We start from the raw sequence: 22048 nt of genomic DNA on the forward strand, positions 1-22048 counted from the left end.
CAGTGTACCCCTAACAAAGACTCTTGGGGCATTGGCCCAGCTAAGGGTCAAAAGAGCAGGGAGAAATGGACATGACCCTGGAGGGCAGAGCCAAGGTGGCCAAACCTGGCCCAAAAGGGAGAGGCAAGAGGGTGACAGCAACACCAAAGCAGCAGAAAACCCAGAATTCCAGAGATTCCCAGAAACCTTACCCAGGTTTCTAGGGAGCCTCCTCCACCCTCTACATACAAGTGGATCCCGAGGCTCGTACTCTGAGGCCGTCCCGGTCCCTGCCTCGGAGTCAATCAACGCAGCTTCACCACGTAGGCCACTGGACGCTCTATGGGCCGCCCTGCCCAGGGTCCCACAAATGCTGGATTCTCCGCCTTCTGGACGCAGTCAAGCATCTCCCATCCTTTCCTCCCCAACCCTGCCAATCAGACCCTAGAGACAGAGTGGGAGAAGAGTGAGTGCCGGGGGATCTCTAGCAGGGGGGAATGCAATGGGCAAGCTGGACCCCCGCCTGAGACGGTCACTCCTGAAGCTGGGTTCGGGGAGGGAGGGGTTTTGCCGCCCCTTCTCACCCCGGGCCAGGGCACCCGAGCACTGCAGGCACAACAGAGTTAACTACCCATCAGCTCTGAGGAGCGCAAAGGTACTTCACTGCAACATGCCTAACATTTACATTGCCTCTCTCTGCTCATTAAACAGGTTTTGGTTAAATAATGAACAAACTGTATTACAGACTCCGATGAGAATTCCAAAATTATAAATCAACTGGGAAAGCCCAAAGGGGAAGGCAGAGAGGGAGGGGGGGAGAAGGATAATATTGACTAATATAAAGGGCGCAGCTTGACAGTGGATATTCCTGCCACACCTGATCAAACACTCTCCATGGGGGGAGGGGAAGGAGAGCAGGAGAGGGGAGACGGGACAAGGCTGCCTGAAATTTGCATCCGGAAAAGATTAAAACGGATTCTATGGGGATGGAGAAAATACATAATATATATTACTATAAATGCAAAACTGTACTAAAAGCTAACTTAAATGTCAAAGATTACAGCTTGAATAAATTTAAATAGAACAACCATGTGCTTCACTGAGTTAATGAGAGAGACATAAAAGGACAAAGTGGGCCCAGAGGCTGCGTCTGGCCTCACGGTGCCTGCACCTAGCAATGGGCTCAGAGAATGGTGGGGGGCAGAATGTGGCGGGCAGCAGCTGTGGCCAGAAGCTCTCCCAACACCCCTAGACCAGCTGGCAACTTGGGAATTGCTGTCTACCTCCCGACCTATGGCTACTTTGCAGGGCCGAAGCAAACACTGGGGCTACTGAGAGGAAAAACTGACTTTGGACCAATCAGGACCACAGTCTCAGCTCTCTCACTAAGGGGAAGCCAATAGCCTACTCCAAATTTCACTACTTATCCACCTCATGAGGATCTGGAACCTACTTAGACTGAAGGAATGGGCAACACCAAAATATCCCCAGAAGTCTTGCCAACCGCCGTGCCTTCAAGGAAACCATCTTGGCTTTGGGCAACTCTGACCGTGACCCTGGGGCTTCTTGGTCTGCCTCGTGTTCGTGAGCACACGGGTAACCTCTTGGACAGAGAGGAGACTAACAGGATAAGCTAGATTTCCTCACCACTTTGAGTCCCTCCCTCTAGGCCCGAAAGCCTGTTAGTGGTTCCCCCGTCTGATCACGTCAAAGGCAACTAGGCAAGCAGTCCCTGCTGACCCTGCCAGTCAGAGAAATCCGTTTGCTTCGCTGGAAGGAAAAAACATTCGTCATGGATTGTAAGAGTCCAGGACCACAGGGGCAGCTGAGCCATAAACCTCCTCCTGTAACTTTCCAGAGCTTGGGGGGGAGGCCAGAACAGCATGTTTTCCAGAAGACCATGAAACCCTCTTGGCTTCGCACGGTCGTTCACCCAGGCAGGTATGGCTCTAGAAGCCCCAACAGGGAAGTCTTGGCAGACTGAGCAGTTAACATCTGTTGCAGCTGCTGCCTCCCTCTCCCTTTGGCGGAGAACTTGGCTGCAACCAACAGCGTTCCCGTCGCCACCTGACAGAGCTGGCTCCTCACCCCATTTTGATTTTCATTAATTCCTAGCAGCAGGTGAGCAGACCTCCAGGCTGGGGATGGAGAAGAAACCCGGGAGAACGCTTGGCCCACTGCCTGGCTGCCTCCCACATAACTCAGGAACAAGAGCCCCCTGAGCTGCCACGCTGCGAACATGTTCTACGCTATAAGCTATGGTCTAGACTGTAAGCTCGTTGTGGGCAGGGAATGTGTCTGTTATATTGTACTCTCCCAAGCCCTTAGTACAGTGCTTTGCACATGGTAAGCACTCAATAAATACGACTGATGCAGCCCATAGAGTAGGAGGTTTATTATTTTAAATATCTTTAAGGAGCTGAAATGTGCAAAGAAGATGGGGAAAATAGGAAAAACTGCTGCCAGAAGATCAGCAGTGCAAGTGAGTGACCGGCCCCCAACAACGCTGTCTTGGATAGATAACGGTTTGAGAACCCTCAGAGGTCATGCCCTATTTGAAATGTATTTTAATATCTGTCTCCCCCTGTAGACTGTAAGCTCCTTGTGGGCAGGGATCGTGTCTACTAACTCTATTGTCTTCTCCCAGGTAATTATGAAAGTGCTCTGCACTCTGCAAGGGCTCAATAAATACCATTTATTGATTGAGTGATACCAGATCTAATCACTCTTCTGGTCATACAAACGTGGACCTCACCCACCCCTGGGAGAAGCCACTGTATTTTGGGATGGTTTCTTCCTCATCCAGGTAATTGTGCACATGACCTGGCACCGCAAAGGCAGTTCCAGGGGTTTGCCGGCCAATCAGACCAGCATCCAAAGCCCCAAATGCTAGCAACTCTCAGAATCGTTCCCCATCTTCTCTCTCCAACCGTCCAACTTTTCAAACTTTTCAACTCCAAGGAGATTTTGTTTCAGTGACTGGAAAAGTGAGAGGACAGACGGTTCTGAGGCAGTCCAATCCAAGTGCAAGAATAGGGGGGAAAAGAAATCATCCTTTCTTCAATACAATCATTCAATACCACTTCCAGGGAAGCACAAATCTCAGAACCTGGCTTTACTTCTCTTCCCCTTTTTTAAAGCACCTAAATGCACATCTAAACACTTCCTCTCTGAAAGGGAGACAGGAGCACAGATCACTTTACTGTATTCACCTTCCTTTGACTATGGAGATGGAAATCATCTCGGAAAACATGCAGGGCAACGGAAAAAGGGATTATGGAGTGGGTGGTGACTAGAGATGGCAGAGACTCTACTTCGGTACTACTTGGTACCTGGTTTACATATGAGGAGAAAGAAAGGCTACAGAAATCACAACAAAGATATAACTCACATGAGACTGATTCGGTGGCCTCCAACAATCGGAACATCCCTCTCTTACAGATTTTACTGAGGGGAAAGGGAAGAGTGGAATGAGGCAGCCTTTGAATGGACTTCACCTATAAATTAAGAAGCAACTCAGAAGGGCAGCGTGGAGCGTGACTTTCATACACCAACTAACGTACTGAAAGAACGAATAAGACATGACTCTGTGCCCTCTGGGAGCATGGCACTGTGTTATAGAGGCGTAAGGCAAGACATCAACCCCATAGCCTAGACGTATATTCATTAGAGTAGGGATCGTGCTGTGTGTCTGTGTGTGCATGTGTGTGAATGAGTGATTATAAGGCGGAAATTTACCTGTGATATTATTTAAAACTTCCTTTAGGTGGCTGAAGCTGTGCAGCAGAGGGTCCCGTTCTTCATCCTATGCAGTACACAGGGAGATTTTAAAAAAAATGATTATCTTGGCAAAAAGAAATGTGGAAAAATTCAGCAAGGAAGTCCATACTTTGGTCCCCTCCTCCAGGTATGGCACAAAACTCAGTGGAAAAGCTATATTCATTCTGAAGAAAAGTTACCTCTGGCCCAAGCCCACTTTTTTTCCTCCTCTCTCTGAACAGCCATGTAAGGAGAGAAAGGGTCAGACATTTTATGTGAGATATCAGGATAAGCAAGACTGGAGGGGAGTTGGCAGGCGGTTGGGGGAGGGCAAATCTGCTAAAGAAGCCTAAGGGATATTTATCTTAAGATTTTTCCCAATCTTCTTCAGAGGCCAGGAGGCCTTAGAGAACACACCACATTTTTAAATAATTCAGTAATTACACAGCTTAATGGCAAAATTATTGGTCCAAATCTAGCCATGAAAGTAAGCTACTCTCTGGGTGAAAGTGAGGCCCTCTGCAGGATACTGGCCTCTTAATAACCTTAAAGACTCACCTGGGCGCCAGAACTGAAGGCTCTCATAAGTACCTGGAGGGCCTTGGATGAGTTAATGCCCACTCGATTTTATGTCCAGGAAGAAGCTGACTCATAATGGAGAACTTGCACATTCTAAATGTAAAGTCTACAGACGTCAGAAATAAAGTGTGATCACAAAGTCCACTAGAGTTTATCCCATACCATGAGGAAAAAGAATTCTACATGCTACTCTCAACCCTTTCTTGGGTGCAGTGGAGAGCTCTTCTGCAAAGAATCCTGGGTGGCTTCTAAATGGAAAACTTGATTATCTTCTGAGAAAATATCTTTAGGTGGGGGACCGGGTGGGGAGGTAGGTAAAACCGCCAGGATAACTTGCCCAGGACCTATAACCTACCACCTGCTTCCTTGGAATGAGGGGACTGCACTAAGGCCCCCGCTGTCAGTGGCTCAGCATACAGAACTTGAGCTCACGGCAATTTCTGTCATTCTCGGATCCTGAGGGAGCCTCTTGGGGGAGGTCTAAACTCAGTGAGAGAGACTGCCTTCAATCAGGTTTTGCCACCAACTGAAACCATCCTTTAACTAAGAGGCAAATCTGATGACACTCTGGAAGTAAGATTCTCCCTCCCTAAGGCTTCAGGGCCCACTTTCAGACTTCTCCTGGTCTTCTGGTTTGACTACTAAGAGTTTGCCAGAGATGACGCTGGGGCAAAAGGAGAAGCATTAAAAGCCAAGCCATATTTTTTCTCCTAGTGAAAATTCTTCAGCCAAGCCCATGAACAGAAGTCCCTCGTGACAGGGACTCTTCACCTGCGTTTACATTCTGAACCGTACTCTGGGTCAGAAGATGCACTTTAAGTTATCCTACATACTCCAAATAGCTTGCATGTACAGCAAAAACCAGAGGGGAGATGGATTGTGGCAATCTTCTGCCCCCCGGAGCTGGAAGTAGAGAGGGGTAAGTGCCCTTCAGGTGAGTCACTTTTGAGAGAAAAAAACTCAAAAGTCTCCTACAGCAGAGACAACTCTGAACATGGGAAGCCACATTTACAAATCCCTCAGATAACCGAGGATTAGAAAAGCTCAAATGGGCCCGAATTACTGGTCTGCCACTTGTCTGCTGTGTGACCTGGGACAAGTCATTTCACTTTTGTGGGCCTCAGTTCCCTCAACTGTAAAATGAGGATTAACACTATGGACCCCAAGTGGGACAATCTGATTGTCTTACCTCTACCCCCGTGCTTAGTACAGTGCCTAGCACATAGCAAACACCATCAACACCTTAATAGATACCACTAAACAAATTCAAAATGGCATCCACTAAGTGGAGGAAGAGATACAGATGATGAGAATTACCTGGCCCCAGATTATCATCCACTCGACAGCATATGCCAGACTGATTTCTGGGGGCCTGAAACTTCTAAATTTCTTTTAGCCACAGACCAAGCTCCCAGCACTCTGTTACTAGAGACCCTATCCAACTGTAGAAGGTTTGCCAGCTCACGCTTTGGCACATTCCCCAGAGCAGACCAGTGACCAGCTTGGCTCAGCTTTCCCTGCCCGTCTCTCCACTTACCAGTGGGGTGTGAGTACTCCATCGCGCATTTCGTTTTATGGCCCCCACTACAATGTTGATTTCCCCTTGGATGATGTAAATGCTCTTATCCACCATCTTGGCGATCCTATCAAGAAAATCAAGAGAGAAGCTCAGTTAATGCCCAGCCATCCTGTTAGGTGCCCGCACGGCTCTCCGAAATCAGGTGGGGAAGTCACAAAAGCTCCAACCGAGTGGGGCAGGAAACACATGGGATGTGGCTTTCAAGGTGGAACAAATCCTCCAGCAGGATTGGAAGCTGCCTGCCTCGATGGAGGATGATGGCAAGGGTGTGGGGGGTTGGGGAGCGGTGAATTTGGAGAAAAGTTTGCCCTTTGTCTAAAACGAAGGAGAAATTGGATCTTTGGTGAGCTACACCCTGACTTCTAATTTATTTATCATTTACTGGCCTACTAAAGCCCTCTTGCGACCCATTTGGGGAAACTGCCTTCCAAACTGTATTGGCTGAGGTTTGCCATTATTCGGTTATTCCTTCACCATTCTTCGGACTTTACATGTCACCTCGGGGAAGGGAACCAGGGTGTGGTTTGGGTAAGAGACTCAAAAACAAGTAGGCCCTTCTCCACTTACTGGCACAGAAGCAAAGCCCAAATGAGATGGAGCCAAGACAGGAGAGTGACAGGAGGATCAGACAATAGGGGTGCAAAGTGACCTGGGGCCTAAGGAAGATACAGTCCCCATCTTTTGCCTCTCATAAAGAGCCAATGAGGAGGTGAAGGCAGGAGAAGAATATTAATGCCTCTCTCCCAATAGCTCTCCAAATTCAACCAGCACCATAATCCCAACTGCTTTGCTTCCCTCCCCACTTTACAAGCATCTGAATCACAGACAGTCCTAGAAAGGGAAGATAAGAGGGGATCCCCAACTTTCCAACTGAAAGTACTCTAATACCTAGAATTTTCTGAAGAACTTCCATTCACTTCTCATTTTCCCCTCCCAGGTGGCAGGGGAACAAAAAACAGATTATTATCCCCAATTTACCCAAGGAAACTGAGGCACAAAATGGTGGTGTGTCCAAGGACGTATCTACCAACTCTGCTGCATTGTGCTCTCCCAAGTGCTTAGTGCAAGTGCTCTGCACACAGTAAGTACTCAATATATACCCCTGATTGATCACAGCAGACCTGTTCCTCGACTGCCAAAAGTTTTCATTAGACCACGCCACTTCCCGATTAGCGTGGCGCAGTGGAAAGAGCACGGGCTTTGGAGTCAGGGCTCATGAGTTCAAATCCCAGCTCTGCCACTTGTCAGCTGTGTGACTGTGGGCAAGTCACTTAACTTCTCTGTGCCTCAGTTCCCTCATCTGTAAAATGGGGATTAAGACTGTGAGCCCCACGTGGGACAACCTGATTCCCCTGTGTCTACCCCAGCGCTTAGAACAGTGCTCTGCACATAGTAAGCGCTTAACAAATACCAACATTATTATTATTATTATTAAAATTCCCCCACGTCGGAAAAAACTCCACCACACATGAAGTCAGTCAGTCAACTGTATTTACTGAGCACTTACTGTGCGCAGGGCACTGTAGTAATCGCTTGGGAGAGTACTATATAACAATAAACATGAAGACTCTAGCACCTGCTCCAGGCACACCCCACCCAGCCTCCTGCCTCTTATCCCTGAATGCAGAGCAACCAGCATTTGGGTCAGTGGACTGAAAGCCAGCCTGATTTTCATGTTGCTTCAGTGAATGCCCCAGATCTGTGGCTGAAATACCATTTTACCCTTTCAAGTGTAACTCCTGAATGTTTCCTCCTAGGATTTCCTCTACTTAAGACTTTAAGCTCCTTGTGGGTAGGGATCGTATCTACTTACTCTATTATATGTACTTTCCCTAGGGCTTAGTACAGTACTCTACAATATGGGTTCAATAAATTTGATTGATTGATTAAACTCTGAAGGGTTCTTCTTGCTTTTGTCATAGGTGGAAGTACAAAAAGCAGACAGAGTTCATATTGAGGCCAAGGGAAACCCAGCAGGCGTACTGTTCTAACCTCTCAGTTACTTTTGCGTTCTTTAGAGGCCTCAGGCTAATTATCATACTAGATCAGCAAAGCAAAAGTGTAGCGCTAGGAAAGTTAAGAGAAAACTGCCAATTGAAAAGGGGAAAAGGAAGAGTTAGTTGCAGGCGGCCGAATTTTTGGTTTTGTTTTTGTTGCTTTTATGTATATGTAAAGTGCTTTGTTTGTGCCCGGCACTGTACTAAGCACTGAGGGAGATACAAGCTATTCAAGTTGGACATAGTCCATATCCCAAGGTGGGCTCACGATCCTGATCCCCATTTTCCATACGAGGTAACTGAGGCACAGAGAAGTTAAGTTCGAATCCCAGCTCTGCCACGTGTCAGCTGTGTGACTGGGGACAAGTCACTTAGCTTCTCTATGCCTCAGTTACCTCATCTGTAAAATGGGGATTAAGACTGTGAGCCCCACGTGGGACAACCTGATTCCCCTGTGTCTACCCCAGCGCTTAGAACAGTGCTCTGCACATAGTAAGCGCTTAACAAATACCAACATTATTAAGTAACTTGCCCGAGGTCATATAGCAGATGAGTGCCGGAGCCGGGATTAGAACCCAGGTCCTTCTGTCTCCCTGGCCCGTGCTCTATCCGGTAGGTCACGCTGCTTCTTGTGAGCTGGCCTTTGCTTTGAAAAAAGACCCTGCCGGAGCTAAGACTATAGCCCTGAGAGCCTCTGAGGGGAGAATCTCATGCCCATTTTGTCCATGAAAACACAACAGAGCACTTTTCTGGCCCCTCGCCAACTGGGTGGGCGAACATTGCTCAGACACCAATGGTTAAGGGGGAGAATGTGTGCCCTCCTGCCGGCAGGCCATGCGCTTGAGCTGTTTTTACAGGAGGGGTTAGGGTTCGCCCTGGGCCATCCACGCTGTCTCCAGGTCCTCTCTATGCCTAAGGGCTCGCCTTGCAAGATGGCTGGTAAGGAGAAGCGGTGCATTCTGTGTTCACGGGACAGAATAACTCTCGTGATTAGAACAGCAGCAGATGATTAGAACAGCAGCAGACATTACTGTGCCCTCACCTGTTTCGTAAATGACTGGTGAGTGGTTTAATCTGCTTATATACATGCTAATATACTCAATTATTCCCTCTAGCTGTTTGTTTATTTGGTGGTGTCTTGCTCCCCTGGTAGACGTACATTCCTTGAGAGTAAGGATTGCGCCTCTACTGTAGTCTCCTAAATACTTAATACAGAGCTCTGAACACTCAATAAAGCTATCGAGTAATTGATGATGGGGGGCTAGGGAAAATTTCTTTTCTACTTTCTTCCCGAAACTGGAGTAAGCAGTGTGACCTAGCGGATAGAGCATGGGCCTCAAGTCAGAAGGACCTGGGTTCCAATCCCGGATCCGTCACTTACCTGCCATGTGACCTTGGGCAAATCACTTAACTTCTCTGTGCCTCAGTTACCTCACCTGTAAAATGGGGATTAAGACTGTGAGCCCCATGTGGGACATGGACTGTGTCCAACCTGATTATTTTGTATCTACCCCAGTGCTTAGTACAGTGCCTGGCACCTAGTAAATACTTAACAAATACATTTAAAAAAATAAAATAATCAAAGAACCACCAATCAGTGGTATTTATTGAGCACTTACTATGTGCAGAGCATTGTACTAGGCACTTGAGGAAGTACAATCTAAGGGAGTTGGTCGACTCGTTCCCTGCCCCTAAGGAGCTTCAGTCTAGAGAGGCAGAAAAAGAAAAATCAAGCCAATCCTGGTTCCCACTTCCAGTCCCCACAAGCTCTAAGAAGCAAAGAATGCTGGCATAGTTGCCTGCCCAGCTCTGAAAGAATCAATGGAGGCAAAGCAATGGCCACCTTCATCTTTATAGAGCTGGAATTCGAAAGTTAAACTGCAGAACGTCTGGCAAGATGGGTATCTGTTATTAGACAAAGCCACTGTAGAGGAGGACTGACCAAATGTCAACGAAAACCCCAGCTAGAAGAATAAGAATTTTGGTATTTGTTAAGCACTTACCTGGTGCCAAGTACTGTTCTAAGAACTAGGGTAGATACAAGATAATGAGGTCAGACAGAGTCCCTGTCCCACCTGGAGCTCAATGTCCAAGAAGGAAGGAGGACAGCTATTGAATTCCCACTTTACAGGTGAGCAAACTGAGGCACAGATAAATTAAGTGACTAGCCCAAGGTCATAGAGGACACAGGTGGTGGAATCAGGATGAGAACCCAGGCCGCCTGACTCCCAGTCCTGTGCTCTTAAAAGGAGGCCATGCCGCTTCGGGAAATGCTCTGAAAGTGGCCTTGGAAATCAAGGATTAGTGAGGCTCACTTCTAAACCTAGCGATTTGGTAAAATCTAAATGAATGTTTTGACTAGCCCAACCTGCTAAGATAAAGACAACAAGATTTCTGAAAGAACAATCTACTAAATTTCTCTGCAGGAGACAGCCAGCACATGGATAAAAAAGAGCCAAAGGTCCTAGTCTTCAAATATAAAAAAAAATCTTTTCGAAAAGCTTTCCCAGAACGCCAAGTCATAAAATCCTCCACTCATCTCCAGCACTTTATACCCATCAGGAGCACCTCTGCCTGCATGCTATTCAATTGTACATTGTTACTTAGTTTGATGTCAGCTCCTTGAGGTCAGGGATCATGTGTCTACCAAGTTCATTGTATTTCCCAAGTGCTACGTCCAGTGCTCTGTACATAGTAAGCACTCAATAAATGCCACTAATTGATTACTCTATTTGCAAATACTGCTTATGTCCCTCTCCCCTTGTGGGCAAAGTTACTTCTCTGTCTTGTGCTTTCTAAGGGAACTGCACCCAGCTGGTGCTCAATAAATTCTCACTACTGCTGCTAAAAAGTTCATCCAGTTTTCTGGATAGACAAATATAAACAGTAGTGGGGGGGTCCCTCGGGATCACCACTCAAACTGGTTTTCGTCTACATTCTAAGTGAGACGAGAGTGCACGGTGAAGTCTTCAAGTTTAATAGACGACACTAACCTCTTCCAGATAGTGAAGTGCCATACTGATGGGGATAGATTGCAAGAAGCTATCGCAGAGATGGGTGAGTGAACAGAAAAGGGGCAGATGAGGCTTCAGTGTGAACAAGTGAGAGGTAATGCAGTTGGGGGAAAATAATCCCAACCACACCGCCTGGCTTTTGAGTTCGGAGTCAGGAGTTATGACTACAGAAAGGATTCTTGGAGTCACTGTTGATTTTTCCCTTGGCTACAATTCCCTCAAGTCAAACACACAGCGGCGGCTAAAAAGACCAGTAAAATGCTGGCCATGAACAGAAAGGTAATTGACAGCATAGTTTTACCTCTACATAAAACCATGGGATGACCATACTTGGAATTTGTGCAGTTCTGCTTGACATATCTTAGGCTGGAAAGGCCTAAGAGTGCTAGAAAAAGAACATCAAAAGACAACTGAATGAACAAGCGGCCAGAGCAGCTTCAGAATAAACCTAAAAGATTTAGGACTCCAGCTCAGAAGGATGAAGGCAGAGAGGGGATAGATTTAAGGCTACACAATCATGAAGGCTATGGCAGAGGGTGAAGACGACTGGGTCAAATTTGATTATCTTGTAACTATCCCAGTGGTCGGCACACAGTATGCATCGAATAAATACTCTACTAGAATCAGAGTGGCAGGCTCATGGCAAAATACTACGAGACAGTTCTCCACCCAGGTAGTAAAAAGCATTTAGAATTCATGACCCCCAAGAAGGTTTGCAAAAAGAAAGTATCAAATAATTCAGAAGGGTTTCTGGGGATGCACGGCACAATAGGTCCGTGATGGCTTATTACTATGATTATTTGTTATACTGTTCTCTCCCAAGCACTTAGTAGAGTGTTCTGCACACAGTAAGTATGCAATAAATACAAGTGACTGACTGACTACTAAAAAGAAATGACAGGTCCATGATGACTTCTTATTAGAAAGAAAAGTTAAGGAATGTAGAAAATGCTCCTTCTCACTTCAAGGACAGAGAACAAGGAGGGCAGTCATCATACTGTTCCTCCAAAAGAACCTTGGATTGACACTGTTGGAAGAGAGAGACAGAAAACTGGATGGACCATTGGACCTTATCCAGTTCTACCATTTTTATGATTGGTATGTGGAGTCTATCAATACTAACTACCTGAAAGACACTACAGAAGCAAAAATGTCCACACAAGTGCTCTGCTCCATGATGAGGAAGCAGGGAGATCTGGAGGAAAAGGAGTAGAAGATAGAAATGAGAAAGAAAGAAATAAGCCCAAAATGATCAAAGGAGACAAGTGACAACTAACTCCCGAGATTTAAACTAAAGTTACTTCTCAGATCTTTTTTTGGTTTAAGTGGGCCGGAATGGTACCAAGACAATGGCTGGCAGAGTGAGTAGCTTAGGAGAGTTTGCCTTTCAGCTTTCCAGCCTGGGAGCTCTAATCAGCATCTATCCATCCTCTGGCAACAGTAACTAAGCTGCAGGCAGGCAGTGATGACATAAGCCTGTAAGACCACAACCAGGGACGCACACAGCCTGCAAAGTTGTCGGAAATGCACGGCAGCAGGGAGCTCCCTTCAACTACGGCTTGCATCATCCTGCCTGATAGGATGAATGAGGGAGAAGAGCCCATTCTAGAGCCTTATCGCATCAATTACCTCATTTAACCCCACAACACCGCTCAGTGACAGGGACAGGCATTACTGCTCCCCAGCTACAGCTGGGGGAAACTGAGGAAACTCAAGACTAGTGGTCCAAGGTAACAAATAGATATGTGACAGAGAGGGCATCAGAAGCCTGGGCTTCTGATTTCCAGCCCAGCATTCTTCCCACTACAGCCTGCTGCCAAATGAATTATCCTGCTCCACCCTGGCTGGCAGGCCCTGAGCAGAGAAACTCCAGCAAGACAAAGTAGCTACAGCCTAGCACAATTTCCTCCTTCCAGTCAAGGCTGTCACCCCAGCTTATCGGAAGGACAACGAGAGGGGCCCGGGAGAGTTTCGGCCTCTGTAGGGGCATGGAACATCCAATGGGAAGGGTCCACAGGCCTTAGGATGAGTCTGCCACCTGTCATTCCCACAAGGAGCCCACAGTCGGCCTAACCTAAATGCCCTGAGAACTTCCAAGGACGAGGAGCATGTTTAATGTATATTCTTAGCCTTACAATTCCTTGGTCAGTGCTCTGCACCTACCAGCTACTCAATTAATCCTTGATGACATATTTGGAAATAAAAATCCCTTTAATAAACAATCAGCTCAGGCATTAGGCTCATTACTGCTCAGAGTCGGTAGGAAACACGTGCCTTACCCTCCTCAAAGAGGGGGGGAAGGACAATCAGGCTGAAGAATTCATTCATTCAATAGTATTTATTGAGCGCTTACTATGTGCAGAGCACTGTACTAAGCGCTTGGGATGAACAAGTCGGCAACAGATAGAGACAGTCCCTGCCATTTGACGGGCTTACAGTCTAATCGGGGGAGACGGACAGACAAGAACAATGGCACTAAACAGCGTCAAGGGGAAGAACATCTCGTAAAAACAATGGCAACTAAATAGAATCGAGGCGATGTACAATTCATTAACAAAATAAATAGGGTAACGAAAATATATACAGTTGAGCGGACGAGTACAGTGCTGTGGGGATGGGAAGGGAGAGGTGGAGGAGCAGAGGGAAAAGGGGAAAATGAGGCTTTAGCTGCGGAGAGGTAAAGGGGGGATGGCAGAGGGAGTAGAGGGGGAAGAGGAGCTCAGTCTGGGAACGCCTCTTGGAGGAGGTGATTTTTAAGTAAGGTTTTGAAGAGGGAAAGAGAATCAGTTTGGCGGAGGTGAGGAGGGAGGGCGTTCCAGGACCGCGGGAGGACGTGACCCAGGGGTCGACGGCGGGATAGGCGAGACCGAGGGACGGCGAGGAGGTGGGCGGCAGAACAGCAGAAGAGTGAGCTAGATTCTGAATGGGCCTAGCCCCCACCCGTCCCAAATTGTAAGCTCGTTGTGGCAGGGAATGTGCTTGTTTATCGTTGCATTGTACTCTCTCAAGCTCTTGGTACAGTGTTCGGCACACAGTAAGCGCTCAATAAATACAATTGACTAACTAGGCCTAGGCCTGGCCCACAAGCCTCCCCGTAAGGGATGGGGGAGGGTGGGGGCATCCCCACCACTCCCATTAGGCCCCCAGAAACCAGGAGAAGGGAAAGTGGACCGTGGGCCCAATAACTGCAATGACATCATGTAATCATGCATGCACAGGCATCCACATGCATCTGCTGGGTGGACAAAGGATGACCATGGTCTAGTGAAAAGAGCACTGGCTTGAGGGTCAGAGGACCCGAGTTCTAACCCTGGCTCCCCCACTTGCCTGCTATGTGATCGTCTCTGTGCCCCAGTCTCCTTATCTGTAAAATGGGGATGAGATACCTCCTGTTTCTCCCTCCTACACAAACCATGAGCCCCATGGGCGACAGGGACTGCATCCAACCTGCGTAAACTCTATCGACCTCGGTGCGAGTACAGAGCTTAACACATAGGAAGCACTTAACAGACACCACATCATCATCATCAGCATCGTTAGTGCATATATAATACTCTGTAATAATAATATTGGGGTATTTATTAAGTGTTCCCTGGGTGCCAAGTACTACATTTAGCACTGGAGGAGAGAGAAGATAAAAAGGTAATCTCATGCACATGCAATCTTATACCTATTCTAGACCAGCAATCTTATTCCACTTCTCCCAGACCTCTTAAAACTCAAGTCAGGCCCATCCAAACCAGTCAATCAACAATAGCTATTGAGGGCCTACTGTGTGCAAAGCACTGTACTTAACACTGTACTTGGAAAAGGACAACAGAGTTAGAAGACCTGGATCTTTGTCCTTAAGGAACTTAAAATCTACTGCTACCGTGTTAATCCAAGCACTTACCCTATCCCACCTTGATTACTGAAGCGTTGTGGGGCTGGGGGGTGGGGATTAAGGTTGGCAGGGGTGTGAATAAAGAGAGCAAATCAGGGTGATGCAGAAGGGAGTGGGAGAAGAGGAAATGAGGGCTTAGTCAGAGAAGGCCTCTTGGAGGAGATGTGTCTTCAGTAAGGCTTTGAAGTTGCAGGCCGGAGGGAGGATGTGATCAAGGGTTGGCAGCAAGACACAAGATCAAGGTACAGTGAACAGGTTGGCATTAGAGGAGCAAAGTATACGGGCTGGGTTGCAATAGGAGGTGAATGAGGTTAGATAGGAGGGAAAGAACTGATTGAGTGCCTTCAAAGCAAATGATCAGCTGGCTCCCGGGTCAGAGCTCTCTCTACTAGGCCATGCTCCCTTCCAGAGACAGGCCTGGGCCCCAGATTCCTGGCCCCGGGAAGCCCAACAAAAACAAGCACTAGGCCGAAGGAACACACGTTCGGGGTGGGGGTGAGTGAAAGTCCAGGCAGGGAACACATCTACCAACTCGGTTGTACCATACTACCCCAAGCACTTAGTACAGTGCTCTGTATGACAGTAAGAGGCTCAACAAATCAATGGTATTTATTGAGTGCTTACTGTTGTGAGAGTACAACAGAATTAGCAGACACATTCCCTGCCCTTCCCAAGCTTACAGTTTTTAGAGGATACCTCTGATTGACTGAAACAGCGGACCCCCAAAGATGAGAGCAGGAAAACCCTTCCCAACCTGATGACTGTTCAGGTGCCTGGCGCACCCCTCCTACTCTGCCGGTCCAACTTTCCCAGGCCGGAGGCTCAGCTACCAACTTGGAAACAAACTGGAACTCGAGCCACTTGGAGACTCCTTTCCAGGGCGGTACTCCAGAATAATAATAATGATGGTGTCTGTTAAATGTTTACTATGTGCCCCGCACTGTACTAAGCGCCGGAGTGAATACCAAATTCGGTTGGACGCAGTCCCTGTCCCACGTGGGGCTCAAAGTCTCAATCCCCATTTTACAGATGAGGGAACTGAGGTCTAGAGAAGTGATTTGCCCAAGATCACAGAGCAGTCAAAGACCAGACAGATGGGCCAGGATTAGAACCCATGACCTTCTGATTCCCAGGCCCATGCTCTATCCACTATGCCACAGCACACTTTCTTAGGGTATTTGTTAAGTACTTATGTCAATTTATTATATGTATTTATTATATGATGGATGGACTTAACGATGCTCTGTTCAGCACTGTCGTAGCTCCTGCCCCAGGAAAAATGGATTGAGCCCCTGCAGGGGAACTGCCCACCTCAATCAACCAACCCATCAATGGTATTTACTGACCGCTTCTGAGGTGACAAACGAGCCCTGTACTTGACACTTGGGAAAGTAACAATAGAGTTGGTAGACCCGACCCCTGCCTATAAGGAGCTTAAAGTCATTCTTCTTAACTAGTAATTCCTGCCAATACCGTACCTTTCTCCACTCTTTTTACCAAGTTTCCACAAAGAGAGCCAGACGAGGGTGAAGTAGTAAGCCTAAGCAAGCCAGGCCCTGGGGCACTGAGTCCTTCAACCACGTCCCCAATCCGGGTCATGCTGCCTTTGAAGAGGTGAAGCAAAAGCAACACAGCAAAACCACTCTCCCCTACCTCCAAAAAGACACCAGAGAATAAGATAATAGGGAGAAGAATGGTCCTGTGATACTGAAGTAGGTAAGGAAACTAGAAATTAATTACAGGGCTCCTTTCCCCTCCTTTATATCTTACTCAATAAAAGAATCTAATGAGAAGGTAATTCTGAATTGCTAAAAATTATACCTCTATACCTCTCATTTTCACCCAATTAAAAAAAGGCTTTGAGCACCCTGACACAGAGGAGAGGGATTGGTTTTCCCTTTATAAAATCCTTTTACTCTGAAGGATCTCGAGGCCTCATTCTCTGTACCTTCAGAGGTCCCTCTCTCTGTCTCTCTCTCTGGGGTGACAGGAGAGTGAGAGGTGGGCCAGACAACAGGGTGACACCATTCTGTGCCCGTCTTACTATGCCAGGAGGTAAGGAGCGAAGAATGAAAACTGGCATCTATCCCTGAAGAAATAAGAGGAATGGAGGGTGATAGGACAATCATCTGTGAGGGTATTCTGCCACGACAATAGGGCAAATTCCTCTTAAAAGAAAAGCCAAAATGAAGAGTAATGCTCAGAGGATCTGAAGATTTGTAAATCAAGCCAGGGCCCAACTACAAAGTGAAATGACTCTGATATGGGTATCTAACAGGCCAGATAGCTTGAGTTTAAATATTCTGTACATGTGCCACTGGTGTTTCGAAGGAAGCTCGAGCCCAGAGTAAAGAGGAGTAATCAGCCTTCTGCAGCAAGAAAAAGCATTATTCCCAATCTAGATTTTTCTGCAAAACACCACATACTTCCCTAGCCACTGCACCAGCCCTGCAAAAAAAGTCACCAGCTCCTCTAAAGTGGCTGCTAGACAATCTTGTAACATATGTCAGCCTAACTGGGTAATATCACGGCCAAACAATGAAGACTAGTTCATTCAACACACTGAACTAGCTGGTTGATTTCCTCTATCAATGCACTTTAATTCCTAAGAATTTCTGGAACTCAGAATACTGTATCTTCACTAATCGATTTCCTGCTGCCATTCACCCATTTCTCTTTAAAATCGCTGGATGTTATTTCTGCTGAGCCATGGGCTGAATGAGAAGCGAATTAACCCTTAAAATTTCCATAGAAAACATTCCTCTGTAATTGTTCAGTTCACTATTGTGTTTTATAGATACCCAGTCTCAGACTAGGAAATTTCCATCCTTGAAATCCCAGACCTGGACTGTGGCTATTAACTTCTGTTCTCCATCTGTTATTTCTAAGAAGAAATGATGTAGATGGGATACACGGAACTTCCAGCGATGTCTTTATATTCTCTGGGAAAAAAAAGTGTCTATTCCCTAACCCTCTCCATCACACACTATTTTGCCTGCTGCTCCAATCCTGTTAAGCCAGTTGCTGCTCTGAGCTGTGACAGCAATTCCACAAACATTTTCTTCCGAAGGACCAAACCTCCTGAAGGCATGCTTTTCGGAAGAGTGGCCTTCCGTTTATTCAATCCGATTTTCTTTCCACTGTCCTCCCCTCTCTGTTTAAACCCTCACAGATCTCTCCTTCGTAAATCACTGGAAAGGACAGATTGTTAGACCCCAAATCCACCAGCTCCCAGTTTCCCTCCTTCTCCTGGTTGTGCTTTCCCTTCTCTGGTAAGAGACAAGGTAGGGATGCGCCAAAGGTGACGGAGAAGAAGGAAGAGGCAGATGTGGATGGTACGTTAAAAGGAGCAGCATTCAGCCCTGCGGACAGAAACACTCACCAGAGAATTAAAAACCGGTTGTGGAGGGAAGGGGAGGGCACCTAATAGTCGTGTATACTCTGAATGATCACAGAGATACACCAGCTCAGTTCGGCCCAACCTCCGGCCCTGGTCCCCGAGGTTAGCTCCACAACTGCAGTGGGATGAGCAGGACAACTGGACAATGGACTCTGAGCAAAGACCCGGCTCCCAGGTCTCTGACATGCCCAGGGATAAGATGATCGAAGATCTGACCCTGGTTTATTAGGCGCTCAATCGATCGATCGTATTTCCTGGGCATTCAATAGTACTTATTGAGCGCTTACTATGTGCACAGCACTGGACTAGGCGCTTGGAATGTCCACTTCGGCAAGAGAGAGACCATCCCTGCCCAATGACGGGCTCAAAGTCTAAACGGGGCAAAGCAAAACCGAACAAAACAAGACCACATCAGCAAGATAAATAGAATCGAGGAGATGTACACCTCATTATCAAAATAAATAGGGTCATAAATAATATATACAAAGGAGCACAGCGCTGAGGGGAAGGGGGAAGAGCAGAGGGTGGGGGGAGGGGGAGCAGAGGGAAAGGGATTGTCTCTATCTGTTGCCGAATTGTATATTCCAAGGGCTTAGTACAGTGCTGTGCACATAGTAATTGCTCAATAAGTACTACTGAATGAATGAATGAATGAAAGGGGAGGCTCAGTCTGGGAAGGCCTCCTGGAAGAGGTGAGCTCTCAGGAGCGCTTTGAAGAGGGGAAGAGCACTGTACTAAGAGCTTGGGAGAGTTCAATATAACAACAATCCCGGTATTCGTTGAGGGCTTACTGTGTGCCGAGCACTGTTCTAAGCGCTGGGGTAGGTACGAGGCAAGAATATAATTGCGTTTAACAACGTGAGAGCTATTTCGGGGGAGGGGGGGAGCTGCACCAGGCCAAGAGGAGACCTGCTCCTCTGTGCGTCTGGTGTGTGGCCTACTCTCCCAAGCGCTCGGTACAATGCTCCGCACGTGTGGGACAACCTGATCACCTTGTATCCTCTCTAGTGCTTAGAACAGTGCTTTGCACATAGTCGGCGCTTAACAAATGCCATCATTATTAGTAGTAGTAACAAACAGTAGTAGTAACAAATGCCATCATTATTATTAGTAGTAGTAAGCAGGGTCAGCTGACCGGTCCTGCTTTCGGAGAGGAGCTCCAGGGGAGGGAAGCGCGTGTAGCAGTGTGGCTCAGTGGCAAGAACCCCGACTTGGGAATCAGGAGTCATGGGTTCTAATCCCGCCCCTGCCACTTGTCAGCTGGGTGACTTTGGGTGAGTCACTTCACTTCTCTGGGCCTCAGTTCCCTCATCTGGAAAATGGGGATGAAGCCTGTGCGCCTCATGAGGGACAACGTGATTCATTCATTGTATAGTATTTATTGAGCGCTTACTATGTGCAGAGCGCTGTACTAAGCGCTTGGAATGGACAATTTGGCAACAGATAGAGACAGTCCCTGCCCACTGATGGGCTTACAGTCTAATTGGGGGGGGGGGACAGACGGACAAAAACAAGACAACTTAATCACGATAAATAGAATCAAGGGGATGGACACCTTATTAACAAAATAGGGTAATAAGAATATTCATTCATTCAATAGTATTTATTGAGCGCTTACTATGTGCAGAGCACTGGCCTAAGCGCTTGGAATGGACAATTCACCAACAGAGAGAGACCGTCCCTGCCCATTGAGGGGCTTACAGTCTAATCGGGGGAGGCAGACGGACAAAAACAAGACAACATCATCACGATACATAGAATCAAGGGGATGGACAGCTCATTAACAAAATAAATAGGGCCATAAAAATATATCCAAATGAGCACCGAAGGGAGAGGGGGAGGAGCAGAGGGAAAGGGGGCTTAGCTGAAGGGAGGTGAAAGGGGACAGAGAGAGAAAATAATAATATAACTATAATAATAATAACAAAATAAAATAATATTTGTTAAGCGCTTACTATGTGCAGAGCACTGTTCTAAGCGCTGGGGGAGAGACAGGGTGAGGCTCCCAGTCTTCATCCCCATCTTCCAGATGAGGCCACTGAGGCCCAGAGAAGTGAAGTGACTCGCCCACAGTCACCCAGCTGCCAAGGGGGGCAGAGGCGGGATTCGAACCCAAGCCCTCGGACTGCCGGGCTCTTTGCACTGAGCCCCGCTGCTCCCTAAGCTCAGTCTGGGAAGGCCTCTGGGAGGAGGCGAGCCCTGATGGCTCAGTGGCAAGAGGCCGGGCTGGGGAGTCAGAGGTGGTGGGTTCGAATCCCGGCTCTGCCCCTTGGCAGCTGGGGGCCTGGGGGCCAGTCACTTCTCTGGGCCTCAGGTCCCTCATCTGGAAAATGGGGGTGGAGACTGGGAGCCTCATGGGGGGCCAGCTGATGATCCTGTCTCTCCCCCAGCGCTTAGAACAGTGCTCTGCACTGAATAAGCGCTGCACAAATACCACTCTAATGATGCTTATAAAAAGGGGCGGGAAGGGAAGGAGCGAGGGGGGCCTCCTCCTCTCCTCTCCTTCCCTTTCCGTCGGCCGCGCCTCCCCGTCCCCGCACCGACCTGTCACCGGATCCAAAATGGCGGGGGCTAGTCCCAGGGACGGCGGCCGTTGCTCATGTCCGGCCCAGGACCGGGCGGCGGCGGCTCCGAGCGGCTCCCGGCCCCCGACGGGACGGACAGCGGCACGGAGATGATGGCGGCGGCCGCGGCGAGTTGGGCCCCGGACCCAGGCGGGGGAAGCCGGCTCCTTCCCCTCACCTCACTGACGTGGTAACCGGCCGCAGCCTAGCCTGCTGCCTGGTAACTGCGCCAGCCCCCGCCCCCCCGCTCCGGCCGACCAATCGCCGCCCGATCCGGCCATGAGCGGCGGCCGGGAGGTCCAATAGGAGGAGAGGGAGCGGCCTCGGGAGGCGGGGCCGACGCCCCGAGGAAGCGGGCGGGGAAACGGAGCGGAAAGACGCGCCAGGACGGCCAATGGGGGCGAGGGATTCCCAAGTGGCAGCCGGGGCAGCCAATGGAAGGACAGAATCGCTGCCGGCCGCGTTGGGGCGGCGAGGCCGAGTTCGGTTGCGCGGTGCGGCTCAGCTGAGAGGACGCGGGGGATTGTGGGGAGGGAGGCGGGCTCGGGCCTTAAGGGGACCTGAGCTGACTTACTATGTGTCAAGCCCTGTTCTAAGCGCTGGGGATTGATACAGGGTCATCAGATGGTGCCACACGAGGCTCACAGTCTTCATCCCCATTTTACAGATGAGGGAACTGAGGCCCGGAGAAGTGAAGTCTTAAGAGGCCCCTTCACCCCCAGGGGCCACTTTAGGTCAGCCAGGCCTGAGGCCTGTAATAATAAAAATAATAAATATGTTGGTATTGGTTAATAATAATAATAATGTTGGTATTTGTTAAGCGCTTACTATGTGCAGAGCACTGTTCTAAGCGCTGGGGTGGACACAGGGGAATCAGGTTGTCCCACGTGGGGCTCACAGTCTTCATCCCCATTTTACAGATGAGGTCACTGAGGCCCAGAGAAGTGAAGTGACTTGCCCACAGTCACACAGCTGACAAGTGGCAGAGCTGGGATTTGAACTCATGACCTCTGACTCCAAAGCCCAGGCTCTTTCCACTGAGCCACGCTGCTTCTCTAGCGCTTATATGCAGAGCACTGTTCTAAGTGCTGGGCAGATACAAGGTCATCAGCTTGTCCCACCTGGGGCTCACAGTCTTCATCCCCATTTGACAGATGAAATCACTGAGGCCCAGAGAAGTTAATTATCATAATCATGTTGGTGTTTGTTAAGCACTTACTATGAGCACTGTTCTAAGCACTCGGGGAGATCATCAGGCTGTCCCATGTGAGGCTCACAGTCTTCATCCCTCTTT

The 22048-nt window shown here is 48.2% G+C and overlaps 1 protein-coding gene across 5 annotated transcripts in view; it reads right to left on the bottom strand.

Moving 5' to 3' along the window:
• The window catches only part of GBF1 (golgi brefeldin A resistant guanine nucleotide exchange factor 1), a 102623-nt gene extending 81664 nt beyond the window's left edge, over positions 1–20959 (bottom strand). For 3 of the 5 annotated variants that reach the window (XM_029080737.2, XM_029080736.2, XM_029080734.2), the window contains exons 1-3: positions 20735–20958; positions 5855–5960; positions 3718–3784 (exon numbers count right to left, since the gene is read on the bottom strand). In XM_029080737.2, the coding sequence (XP_028936570.1) occupies positions 3718–3784; positions 5855–5950 (163 nt within the window). In that variant the 5' untranslated portion in view covers positions 5951–5960; positions 20735–20958. Of the gene's footprint in view, positions 1–3717; positions 3785–5854; positions 5961–20734 lie in introns of all 5 variants that reach the window. The other 2 variants (XM_029080735.2, XM_029080733.2) reach the window with 1 other exon arrangement.
• Positions 20960–22048: the final 1089 nt, after the last annotated feature.

Source organism: Ornithorhynchus anatinus, chromosome 16 (assembly GCF_004115215.2).
Source record: "Ornithorhynchus anatinus isolate Pmale09 chromosome 16, mOrnAna1.pri.v4, whole genome shotgun sequence".
Taxonomy (NCBI): Eukaryota; Metazoa; Chordata; class Mammalia; order Monotremata; family Ornithorhynchidae; genus Ornithorhynchus; species Ornithorhynchus anatinus.